Below are 13,497 nucleotides of genomic sequence, written 5' to 3'. Positions count from 1 at the left end.
TTTTAATGCCGTCAAACCGGAACATAAATATTTCTCGGTTATAGATATGGCCAACGGATTTTGGTCGGTGCCTCTGGCACCGGAGGTTCGACAGTGGTTTGCTTTCACGGTCCAAGGACAACAGTATACTTGGACCCAGTTACCGCAGGGTTTCCACAACAGCCCTATGGTATTCCACATGGCTTTACAAAGTCATTTGCGAGAATTACCTCCCCTGTCATCCACAGTCATCCAATATGTAGACGATATCCTGCTAGCTTCAAACACGGAAGACTAGCATGAACAAGATTTACGAGCTTTGCTGGACCACCTTCGGCTGAAAGGACATAAAGCCAGCATCGACAAAGCACAAATATCCCAAGAAGAGGTTGTATACCTGGGACAAAAGATTTCACAAGGAAAGAGAGAACTTACCCAGGATAGAACTGCAGCCATTCGGGCTGCTAAAAACCCCACCACTATTCAGGAACTAAGGTCTTTTTTGGGATTGTTTAACTTTAACAGAAATTGGATTGACTCCTTCACACAGCTTGCTCAGCTATTGAATGATATTTTAAAGGGGAAACGTGCCTCTAAAGAAGCCATCACCCTCACTAAGGAACAGCAAGAGGCCTTCCTGAGTTTGAAAAAGGCTTTGTGTTCAGCACCGGCTCTAGGAATCCCCGACAGTGGTAAGCCATTTATCCTGTTTGTCCATGAGAAAGAAGGATATATGACAGCTATACTGACACAAGAACATGGGGATCGGCAAAGACCTATTGGCTATTATTCGGCATAACTGGATGCGGTAGCCCTCGGATGGGGAAGTTGCCTAAGGGCCATGGAAGCTACATGTCGAGCGGTAATGACCACTGCGGGTCTAGTCCTCGACCAAAAGCTGATTGTCAAGTGTCCCCACACCGTATATGCTTTGCTGTCTATGACTAGAATGTCTCAGGTGATGGCAGCAAGATAGACCCGCTGGACAGCAGTTTTGGAAGCTCTTAATCTCCAAATCGTCCGGGCCAGCCCGGCTAATCCCGCAACTATGCTCCCGGTGTCAGAATCGAGGGAGCAAGAAGGGGGAGAATGTGAAGAGCATGACTGCGTGGAGATTTTAAAAGAAACAGAAGAAGCAGCCTTAGCAGCAGAGGAGCCTCTGCACAACCCAGACCTCATCCTGTTTACAGATGGTTCCTCCTTTGTTGACAATGCAGGATGGGCAGTTACAACCTTATATGAGGTAGTGGCAAAAGGATGTTTACCCTCAGGAACGTCAGCACAACAGGCCGAGTTATGGGCCCTGTCAGAAGCATGTCGAATAGCAGAAGGACAGACAGCTAATGTCTACACAGATTCGCGTTATGCTTTTGGAGTCGCTCAGGACTTTGGTCTGATTCTGAATAAAACAGATGGAAAAGCCTGAACAGGCCCCGGAGTATTGCTGACAAAGAAACAGCTAACATTCATTGTCTATAATGGCACCTATTGGGTGTGTGGCCACAAGGCCTACCCTTGGCTGCCCCAGAATTGGACGGGATCCTGCTATGTAGCCTACATTGTGCCTTATATGTATCATATAAAATCACTGTCGGAACATTTGCACCATCCTAAGAGAGCTATCACAGAAACAGAGAGGTTCTTTGCCATTTTGATCCCCGGGTATGGGACCGCCAAACTGGCAAGGGAATCCATTAACAGTCCCTCAACCATTCAGCAAAGTTGTTGCTGTCAAACTGTTACCCCATGTATTTGAAGGTTAGTGTCAAACCATAATTATTAATAAAGTGCTTCCTACATTACCACAGCTGAGGGAGATGTACATCATACCACAGACTTCAATCTTTGGAGTTAATGATGTATTTTATGCCTCGGCTGTCATGTCTTCTAATAAAAACATAAGAACATAGGAAATAGGAGCAGTAGTAGGCCATATGGCCCCTCGAGCCTGCTCCACCATTCAATATCATCGACCTCAACTCCATCTTCTCGCATCATCCTCATATCCCTTGATTCCCTTAATATCCATAAATCTATCGATCTCGGTCTTGAATATGCTCAAAGATTGAGCCTCCACAGCCCTCTGGGGAAGAGAATTCCAAAGATTCTCCACCAGTTGAGTGAAGAAAGTCCCCCTCATCTCAGTCCTAAATGGCCAATCCCTTATCCTGAGATTACGCTCCCTAGTTCTAGACTCTCCAGTCAGGGAGTTCATTCTATAAGGAAAACAAATACCAAAAACCTATAGAAATTGCATTCAATATTTGAATGTTGTTTTTGTTCACAAATAAGGTTGAAAACTGCAGTATTAATAACATTTTGCAGCAATTTCTGCAATGCATAGTTTTTTTTAAACAATTATTTTATTTCTTTAAACAATAGGCTGAACACTATTATTAAAAGAAAGAAATACAGTAAGTTGTTTCGCTTCTTCATTTTTTGTTTGTTGCAGAATTAGCTAGAAGTAGTGTGCAGAACCTAAGTGAACTGGAAAGAAATAATGGCACCAGAACTTTCCGTGTATCACAGAAAATGGTGCAAACCTCCTGACTACAACTGTATTGTTCGCATTTCTGGGTATTTGCCTTCAAGATCTGGGCAACATCCTAACAGTTCTCCCATTTAATGAATTGACTGTTTCTGTACATTATGTTCCTCCTTCCAGGCCTCCACATATTTCTATGATATACATATCTGAGTACATGCAACAAAACCTATCAATTGTCAAACAGTAGTTAAGCTTGCCGCACCAAATTAGCATATCTGTTCCACAGAAACAGATTAAGGTAAGGCTCCACCAAGATGATCTTGAAATAGGAGCAATGAAACAATTTATGAAAAATTAATAGCATCCCAGGACTCATACCAGGTGTTAGGTGTTGTGTATGTAAACCTGTAATTACCATGTCTAACCACCAAAGAGCTTATCCCCTGGAGTCCCAAGAGATCCCACAATCCCTTAGGAGCACCAGTATATAAGGAGGCCTCACAGGCTGGAGAAGCACTCAGATTTGTAATAAAGGACTAGGGTCATATGTACTTTGAGCTTGCAGTATCTAGTCTGGCTTCTTATCCAAGACATAACAACTGGCGAGAGACACAGATGATGAACCCCAATGCAACAATGCAGAGAACTGTGGGCATCCTGGAGAAATTTTTGGAGGGAGATGATTGGGAAACCTTCATGGAGCGACTTGACCAATACTTCGTGGCCAATGAGATGGAAGGAGAAGGGAATGCTACCAAACGAAGGGCGATCCTCCTCACCGTTTGTGGGGCACCAACGTATGGCCTCATGAAAAACCTGCTCGCTCCAGCAAAACCCACAGACAAGTCGTATGATGAGTTGTGCACACTGGTCCGGGAGCATCGAAACCCAAAGGAAAGCGTTCTGACGGCGAGGTATCGGTTCTACACGTACAAGAGGTCTGAAGGTCAGGAAGTGGCGAGCTACGTCGCTGAGCAAAGGTGTCTTGCAGGACATTGCGAACTTGAAGGACACTTGGAACATATGCTCAGGGACTTCTTTGTACTTGGCATTGGCCATGAAGTAATACTTCGTAAACATTTGCCTGTAGAGACCCCAACCTTGAGTAAAGTCATAGTGATAGCCCAGGCGTTTATCTCCACCAGTGACAAGACCAAACAAATTTCCCAGCACACTAGTGCTGCTGCAAGTACTGTGAACAAAGTAACGTTGTTTTCGAATCGAAATGTACATGGCAGGACTCACACTCCTGTACCTGCACATCCACAGATGATTCAGAGTCCGCCATCAAGGGTGGTGAATACAAGGCAATTAACACCTTGTTGGTGCTGCGGGGGTGATCATCGATTTCATTCATGCCGCATCCAAGGATACATTTGCAAGGGTTATGGAACAATGGGACACCTCCAACGTATGTGCAGGCGAGCTGCAAACCCTGCTAATCCTGCAAACCACCATGTTGCAGAGGAGGACAGATTCACGGTGGATCATGACGAACCAGAGCCTCAGATCAAGGAGGCAGAGGTATATGGGGTGCACACATTTACCACAAAGTGTCCCCTGATAATGCTGAAGGTTGAATTAAATGGACTCCCGGTGTCCAAGGAGCTGGACACGTGCGCAAGCCAGTCCATAACGAGTAAAAAGATTTTCGATAAATTGTGGTGCAACAAGGCTTCAAGGCCAGTCCTGACTCCCATTCGTGCCAAACTTAGAACGTACACAAAGGATTTGATTCCTGTAATTGGCAATGCTACCGTAAAGGTCTCCTACGATGGAGCAGTGCACGATTTACCACTCTGGATGGTACCGGGCGATGGCACCACGCTGGTCAGCAGGAACTGGCTGGGAAAGATACGCTGGAACTGGGACAACGTCCGAGCGCTTTCGTCCATCGACGACACCTCATGTGCCCAGGTCCTAAGCAAGTTCCCCTTGCTGTTCGAACCAGGCATCAGGAAGTTCCAAGGGGCAAAAGTGCAGATCCATTTGATTCCGGGGGCGCGACCCATCCATCACAAGGCGAGAGCGGTACCTTACATGATGAGAGAGAGGGTGGAGATCGAGCTGGACAGGCTGCAACAAGAGGGCATCATTTTGCCGATCGAATTCAATGAGTGGGCCAGTCCGATTGTTCCAGTCCTCAAGGGAGGCGGCACTGTCAGAATCTGTGGTAATTAAAAAGTAACTATCAACCGTTTCTCACTGCAGGATCAATACCCGCGACCAAAGGCAGACGACCTATTTGTGACGCTGGCAGGAGGGAAAACATTCACGAAGCTGGACTTGACCTCGGCCTACATGATGCAGGAGCTGGAGGAATCTTCGAAAGGCCTCACCTGCATCAACACGCACAAAGGTCTTTTCGTTTACAACAGATGCCCATTTGGGATTCGATCGGCCACGGCGATATTCCAGAGGAACATGGAAAGCTTGATGAGGTCGGTCCCGCACACCGTGGTCTTCCAGGACGACATCTTGGTTACAGGTCGGGATACCATCGAGCACCTGCAGAACCTGGAGGAGGTTCTTAGTTGGCTTAATCGTGTGGGGCTCAGGCTAAAACGCTCCTGGCACCTGAAGTGGAGTTCCTGGGGAGAAGAATCGTGGCGGACGGCAGCAGGCCTACCGATTCGAAGACGGAGGCAATCAAAAACGCACCAAAACCACAGAATGTGACGGAGCTGTGGTCATTTCTTGGACTCCTGAACTATTTTGGTAACTTGTTATTGGGTCTTAGCACATTGTTAGAATCCCTGCACTCTTTACTGCATAAAGGAGATGAATGGGTATGGGGTAAAAGCCAAGAAAATGCCTTTGAGAAAGCTAGGAAGTTGTTATGTTCAAACAAATTGCTTGTGTTGTATGATCCATGTAAATGCTTGGTACTAGCATGTGATGCGTTGTCATACGGGGTCGAGTGTGTATTGCAACAAGCTAATGAATTTGGGATTTTGCAACCGATTGTTTATGCATCCAGAATCTGTCTATGGCCGAGGGGGCCTACAATATGATCAAAAAAGATGTGTTAGCGTGTGCTTACGGGGTAAAGAAAATGCATCAATATCTGTTCAGGCTCAAATTTGAATTGGAAACCGACCATAAGCCGCTTATATCACTCTTTTCTGAAAATAAGGTGATAAATACGAATGCATCGGCCCACATCCAGAGATAGGTGCACATGTTTTTTTTTATGTTTTATTCGTTGCCAATCTTTCCAATTCTTTGTCAGATCAACTTGTCAGATCATAAACGCCAAAGGTCACCTTGCACCCATCAAGGATCACTATGCGCCAATGATTTTGCTCTTAGCCAAAAGGCCTAGAGCCAAAGCACCGTTCCTGGAAGTACTGCAATACCAGGTTCGTGCCATGGAGGTGGACGGGTCAGGCCCCCCACCCACCTCCTACTTCCACATGATTTTTTAAAAAAAATTTTCGTAGCCAATCTTTCCAATTCTTTGTCAGATCACAAATGCCAGAGGTCACCTTGCACACATCAAGGATCACCCTGCGCTAATGCTCCTAGCCAAAAGACCTAGAGCCCAAGCACCGCTCCTGGAAGTACTGCAATACCAGGTTCATGCCATGGAGGTGGATGGGTCAGCAACCCCACACACCACCTCCACATGTTGTCCTCATACAACTACGCCACCTGCCACAGAAAACTGTGCCGATGCTCTCACTAGGCTACCATTGCCCATCGCCAGAGTGGAGATGGCACAGCCTGCAGATTTAGTTATGGTAATGGAAGCATTCAAGAGTGAGCAATCACCTGTTACCACCCGACAGATTAGAACCTGGACGAGCCAGGACCCCTTACTGTCTTTAATAAAAACCGGTGCTTCACGGGAGTTGGTCTAGTGTCCCGTTAGAGATGCAGGAAGAAATAAAACCGTACCAGCGGCGCAAAGATGAAATGTCTATACAGGCAGACTGCCTCCTATGGGGTAATCGGATAGTTGTGCCAAAAAAGGGCAGGGACACTTTCATCAGTGATCTCCACAGTACCCACCCAGGCATTGTAATGATGAAAGCGATAGCCAGATCCCACGTGTGGTGGTCCGATATCGATGCAGACTTAGAGTCCTGTGTGCACAAATGTAATACATGTTCCCAGTTAAGCAATGCACCCAGGGAGGCGCCACTAAGTTTATGGTCTTGGCCCTCCAAACCATGGTCTAGGGTTCATGTCGACTATGCAGGCCCATTCTTGAGAAAAATGTTTTTAGTGGTTATAGATGCATACTCCAAGTGAATTGAATGTGTGATAATGTCGGCAAGCATGTCCGCTGCCACCATTGAAAGCCTATGGGCCAGTTTGCCACGCACGGCCTGCCTGATGTCCTTGTAAGTGACAATGAGCCGTGCTTTACCAGTGCCAAATTCAAGGAATTCATGACCCGCAATGGGGTCAAACATGTCACGTCTGCCCCGTTTAAACCAGCGTCCAACGGTCAGGCAGAACGCGCAGTTCAAACCATCAAGCAGAGCTTGAAAATCGTAACTGAAGGCTCACTGCAGACGCGCTTATCCCGAGTCCTGCTTAGTTACCGCACAAGAACCCACTCGCTCACCGGGGTCCCTCTCACTGAACTGCTCATGAAAAGGGCACTTAAGACAAGGCTCGCATTAGTCCACCCTGATCTACACAAACAGGTAGAGAGCAGGCGGCTTCAACAGAATACATATCATGATCGCGCAAATGTGTCACGTGAAATTGAAGTAAATGATCCTGTATTTGTGTTAAACTATGGACAAGGTCCCAAGTGGATTGCTGGCACTGTTTTAACCAAAGAGGGGATTAGGGTGTTTGTGGTCAAACTCGCAAATGGACTCATCTGCAGAAAACACTTGGACCAAACCAAACTCAGATTTACGGACTATCCAGAACAACCCACAATATACTCTACCTTTTTCGACCCTCCAACACACACACACACACACACACACACACACACACACACACACACACACGCACACACACGTGGCAACCGACCCAGCGGTTGATCACGAAGCAGGACCCATCACCCGCAGCAGCCCAGCAAGACTCACTACCCCCAGCAGTCCAGCAAAGCCAGCTGTGCTGCAGCCCAGCGAAGGCCCAACAAATGACTCACCAACACCAGCATTTGCACCGAGATGATCAACCAGGGAAAGAAAGGCCCCAGATCGACTCATATTGTAAATAGTTACACTATTGACTTTCGGGGTGGGGGGGGGGGCAGGGTAGTGTTGTTGTGTATGTAAACCTGTAATTACCATGTCTAACCACCAGAAGGCTTATCCCCTGGAGTCCCAAGGGATCCCACAATCCCTTGGGAGCACCTCTATATAAGGAGGCTCCACAGGCTGGAGAGGCACTTTGAGATCTGCAATAAAGGACTATAGTCATACTTACTTTGAGCTTGCAGTATCTAATCTGACTTCTTATCCAAGACATAACATTAGGGATATGTCAGAGTGCTAGGAATGATGTGTACTTAGCCCTAAAGTTTACTAACAAAACTTTCAACATACATTAGAAAAACAGAGAAGGGAACGATTTTAAGTTTATACTGGAAAATCCAAGCTTGGACTATAGATAATGATATAAACCACTCAAAGCTTTGTGCTGATGTTTTCAAATATAATCTGAATTCTCTCTCACGTTTTGGTGAAGCTATTGAATAGCATCTATGGAGTTTCTTGCTGGTGAGGTGATTCAACAGCAAAGTGCTGAGGCACCATCTGTGTCTTTTGCACAGGAAACACTCACCAAATGATGTCAGCTTAGAATTATAGTCCATCCCTTTCAGTTACAAGGGCAACTATTAGGGCATATGACAATAGTTCAACTCGCCTGTTGATGGGAGAGAGAAACGCTTTAAAAGAGAATTATAAAAGGTGTCAAATGGCTCACTGGATAAATATACTGTGTGATGTGATACCTTGCCATAGAAAACAGGAACGTTTGATCCTTGGTCTGTACTGAGTTAGTCATTCTCAACCAGGGAGATGGAAGGGAACTACAATTTGCTCTGCATAGTTTGACTACTGGTTTTGTTATCCATTAAGGTCATAAAGAGTGCCTGGTGCCCATGGAACAGTATGCTAACATAGGTCGCGCTTTAATTTAAATGTTGCATTTGAAGCAAATTTTACTAGATATCTAACTTTTATAGTGTTGAGATAAAGCAGAATATTTACTTTTGAATTTTTGCATTCCATCTATTTTAACTTCTAGGACACATCAGCCACAATATTCTTCTCCTTCCACGCCCAGATGCTAGTCAGGCAGAATGCACACTCCGCTGACCTGAACCCATCTGTATTTCTGGGTTCAGATCATTAGTACGGCCTTGGCATCACCCTGGCACAAGCCAACCCCCGGCAGGGGTTTGCTCCAAGAATCAGAGCTGGAAATGCCACCACAGCTGCAGGCTTGAGAGGCAGGCAGTTGCAATGGAAATGGAGTGCGTTGTGATAGCTGGAATTGGGCAGAGGGCAGCAGCAATGTGAGCGTGGGAGCAGCAGCAGTGGGAATGGTCAGATGGCAAGGGAGATGGCAGAAATGATAGGTGGCAACAATAGGGTGAGATCAACAGACCTAGGAATAGGGACAGGGAGAACCAAGCCCTTAACCACAGGTAAGTATAAATCAATAGATTAGTGCCAGTGTCGCCTAGTTTGGACGCTCAGTTAGGAGAACTGATTCAAGACTGAATCACAGCTCAGAATAATAAATAGGGCAATTGAACCATCAGAGAAAATCATGATTTAAATATTGTGATAAAATGAAATGTTACAAGTAGTAAATGTGACATAGGGAGACAACGCAACATGCAAGATTTCTAATATATTACTAACAGGTCTCCTGTCACATTTCTCATGGTGAGTCAAAGGATCTGCTTAAGTGTGATGGCGGAAGTGTGACAGAGTTTAAGTGTGACACTTACAGGAAGTGTGTGCTATATTCAAGACTTTAGAAAAAAATACGGATATAGGCAGATAGAAATTTATGTCAAATGAAATTTTTTGGCCAGAATCTATAAAATTGCATAGGTTATGCAGTGAGATATACAGACTTAAGACTTTTCTTTAACCAATTTGATTGTTAAATTGGATTAACCAATTAAGCATTCATAAATTACTGACAAATACCACCGATATCATAAAGTAGAAAACCCTTCAAAGTGACATTATTTTAGTCTATTTAATGGAGCTTCTGTTGCACGGGAGTTAACTGGAACTGTGTATTTTGGTAGTAAACAGACAAATGTGAAATATGGTAATAAAATAAAATCAAAAATCATCATCATAGGCAGTCCCTCGAAACGAGGATGACTTGCTTCCACGCCAAAAAAAGGTGAGTTCACAGGTGTTTCAATGAAGGACCTAAAATTCCGGATCCCAAACTACATCCTGCCGTTGCACACAGCCACACCACGGGCTTGACAGAGCTAGGTCTTGGTCCAGTGGCAAGGATAAACCAAGGCGACTGGAGACCTGCTCTGCTACACGGACCTAGTGCGCACACATATCGCAGTGCGGGCTAGCCCGTGATGCCCCTGGGCCCCTGGCCCCAAACTCACGCCTCTCCTGGGCCCCGATCATGTCCCTCTACAGTCTCTCGCCGCTCCTTCGCCTCGACCTCGCCGCTCCTGCTGTACCTCCAATCACCGACCTGGACCTTGATGATGTCACTCTTCGCTGCCATTACCCTCCTGCACCAGCTCTCACTGGTCCCTGAAGTGGCATACCGCCACACTGCTCCCGGACCACTGCACCTCCACTCCTTTTATAGCCCCGACCTGCCCCTGGTGTTCTCACGCAGGTCGGGGCCTCCACACTGCTCCTGGACAACCGCACCTCCACTCCTTTTATAGCCCCGACCTGCCGCTGGTGTTCTCACGCAGGTCGAGGCCTCCACGCTTCGAAATCAAAAATATTACTACAGACAATCACTTAATTCATCACCATGCAAAAATGGTATTTTGTTACTTCAAGTATTGCTCACCTCACTTCTTGAAAAACTTTCGCCACAATTGTATATACATTGAATAGGATACTTTGGACATGCAATGTCTTCATGCTCCTTAAAAAAGAAAAATGCAAACACTCTGTTATATCAAATTACATTCATCTGAACTGATTATGCGGTACTCATGTTAATTATATTTAACCATTATTAAATGGAGTTCATCATGTGATTAACTCCAGCCTTGGTCCTCCCAGCCACAAAAAGAAAAACAATCTATACATCTTTGGCACATCATCCCAATATTGGAGCACTCTGTTCCCATTGCCAGTCCACTCCCCTTACTCCCTCTGCCTCCCCTCTCCAAGCCAATCCACTTTGAGGTACTAAGCCATGTAGACCATGATGGTCCCAGGTTTGATCTCTTGTATGTGCTAAACTAGCTGGCATCGGCAAGATACAACAATTGCCCTTGGGGCCCATGTGCTAGGGAGGGAGAAAAAATGCAGCTAGGCTTTCCTCTTTTCCATGCTATTCAGTGACCCTGCTGAAAAATGTACATTTGTTGAACATATTATTGGGATTAGCTTTGATGGTTGAGTAACCCGCTGTCTAAAGAAAGATTTTGCATGTATATGCTGCCTTTCATGCCCTCAGGACTTTACAATCAATGAATTATTTTTTTTTTTAAGTGAAGTTACTATTGTTTTATGGATAAATACAGCCAATTAATCTGCCTGAGGGATAAATGTTGGTCAGGACACCAAGAGAACGTCCCTGCTCTTTCTCACATTGTGCCTTGGGATCTTTTATATCAATCCAAGAGGGCAGATGGGGCCTAGGTTTTAAAGTTTCATCAAAAATACAGCACCCTCTGTATGGAGTACTCCCTCAGTACCACACTGTAGTGTTAGCCATGATTATGTGCTCAAGTCATTGGGCTCAATTTTCCCCAGTGATTTGCGGTGTTTTTTTGGAGCAGGCTGCTTTTTCTGGCCTAACTTAAAAATCCATAGTTTCCCCAATCAATTTGCACCAGCATAACTCATTTAGTTATATTTTTTTTAGGTAAGTTTTTTTTTCATCCAAAAGGGGGCGTAACCAGCCACCTACACCAATTCTGGCCTTTTAGTGAACTCCATTTCTGCTTAGGCCAGCATATGTGGCCTCTCGAGAAAGGAGAGTTAAAGAAATCGGTGCAGGCAAGTAAATCGGAGGCCATTCTGGCTAGGGGCGGAAAGCGGAGCGGACTGGGAAGGCATTCACTTGGGGCCACCGCAGACCGGCACTCACTCGGGGCCACAGTACGTATGCGCGTCCATTTCAGCGATGTCAAAAACGTAAGTTTTTTTTCCCGGTGCATGCGCAGAAGGCCCGGCTGCGTTTTTTTTCGGCGCAGACAGCAGGCTCCACCCCCCGAGGCGACTGGCCATGCTGCGCGGCTCTGGATTGCAGTATAAAGATTGGAGAAAGTTTGGACATGTTTGCTGGCACATTTCTGGACCTAAAATCCCGGCGTAACTTTGGCAATACGCCAGAAAATGGGCTTGGGCAAAATTGAGCCCATAGAGTGGGGTTTGATCTCATGTCTTTCTGACTCGGAGGCAAAAATGATGCCACAGATCAAAGGTTCACACAGGAAGAATAGTCAGTAAGGGAGATACCCTAGATCAGAAGGAGCACATATAAACATACCCAGATAGGTGGACAGCCAGGGACATGTGTCTATTTTACCATCCATGGCACAAAATTATAAAGCCCCCATGTGCTGCGCCAACAAAATAATAGATTCCCTTTAGAATACGGTATTACCTTAATGTTTTTAAAGATCAGGTTCACTTTGCAATATTGGCAGGCTTCTTCTCTATATTCACAGACAGTTTGTAAATGACCAGTTAAATCTTTTCTTTGTAAGATAGCATCACAGTCATTGATACATACTACAGTTTCAAACTGGCATTTTTTAAGGTGATCCTAAAATAAGAGAAAAAATACCAGTAAGTCTTGAAGTTTTGATTTGATAAATATTTTACATTCATAGAGATGAGAGAAGTCAGTGCAGACAAGTGGTACCCAATGTCAGCAATATAAGAGAAAAATTTGGCATTAGGGGTACCAGCGGGACAAGGGTTAAAGTGCTGGGTTCCTGCACCGACCCATAAGGAGGTAAAAGGCCTCTCTTTGGCCTTGTACATTCCAGTACCAAGGCTCCAGAAGTTATTAATTCAATAATATTCCGACAGGATACGATGTGAGAACCTAAACAGACATTGATAAGACCTTGCGAAGAGGCTCGAGGTAGACTCACGGACACAAAGGAGAATCAACAAATTCTGACCTAATGAAGTCATTCTAGTCACGGCCTAAGGTGGTCACGAGGGTCTTGGCCTGTCAATCCAAAGTAGCACTAATAAGGTAGTCCAATTAGAGAAGTAGCACTGATAAGGTCGTCCAATTAGAGATCTAGGGAGGTCTTACCAGGGAACGGAGGGGTTTTTGAAATGTATAAAAGTTGTATGATTGTGCTGTTCGGGGAGCATCTCCACTCACAGGCGGCTGTGATGAGAGGTGTTCCCGGACATTCATAATAAAAGATCGTTATACCTTGCTATTTGTCTCTGCCTGCTAACTCCGGGGGCTGTTATGCAGGTTGGGGCGAGCGTCGACCCTCTATATCAGCTCATGGGAGGAGAAGCCTTCCCATTTTCCCCTTACATTATCAAACACTCCCAGGGTGCAAAGAGCCAGAGGTACATTAAGCACTCTCTACTCTGCTTCAACAGTATGGCTTAGCCCCTACCTTCAAAGAGTATCACCCGCTGCACCAGGATGAATTTTTCCAGTTCCTTATGGCCTAAGTGAGAATGTAAATTTTAAGATAAACATTCTGATTACGGATGGAAAATAATTGGCTGCACCTGCACGATTTCCAGATATGCAGACCCAGCAGGTGAAACTCTGTGGTGGGAGCATGCAATTAAAATGTTTTACCCTCTAGTGTGTCAATTCAACCAAACTGTAGTCATTTGTGTGCTGTAGGCCTGTGCCCAAAAGGAAGTAGTTTGATAATG

The 13,497-nt window shown here is 45.4% G+C and overlaps 1 protein-coding gene across 3 annotated transcripts in view; it reads right to left on the bottom strand.

The window, feature by feature from the left end:
- Positions 1-13,497, bottom strand: part of LOC139272625 (TNF receptor-associated factor 5-like) — a 111,002-nt gene that overhangs the window by 32,966 nt on the left and 64,539 nt on the right. For all 3 annotated transcript variants that reach the window (XM_070888702.1, XM_070888704.1, XM_070888703.1), the window contains 2 exons: positions 12,239-12,400; positions 10,466-10,543 (listed from right to left, as the gene is read on the bottom strand). In XM_070888702.1, coding sequence (XP_070744803.1) covers positions 10,466-10,543; positions 12,239-12,400 — 240 coding nt within the window. The remainder of the gene's footprint in view (positions 1-10,465; positions 10,544-12,238; positions 12,401-13,497) is intronic.

Source organism: Pristiophorus japonicus, chromosome 9, assembly GCF_044704955.1.
Source record: "Pristiophorus japonicus isolate sPriJap1 chromosome 9, sPriJap1.hap1, whole genome shotgun sequence".
In the NCBI taxonomy this organism is placed as follows: Eukaryota; Metazoa; Chordata; class Chondrichthyes; family Pristiophoridae; genus Pristiophorus; species Pristiophorus japonicus.
This window is presented reverse-complemented; position numbering and strand designations above follow the sequence as displayed.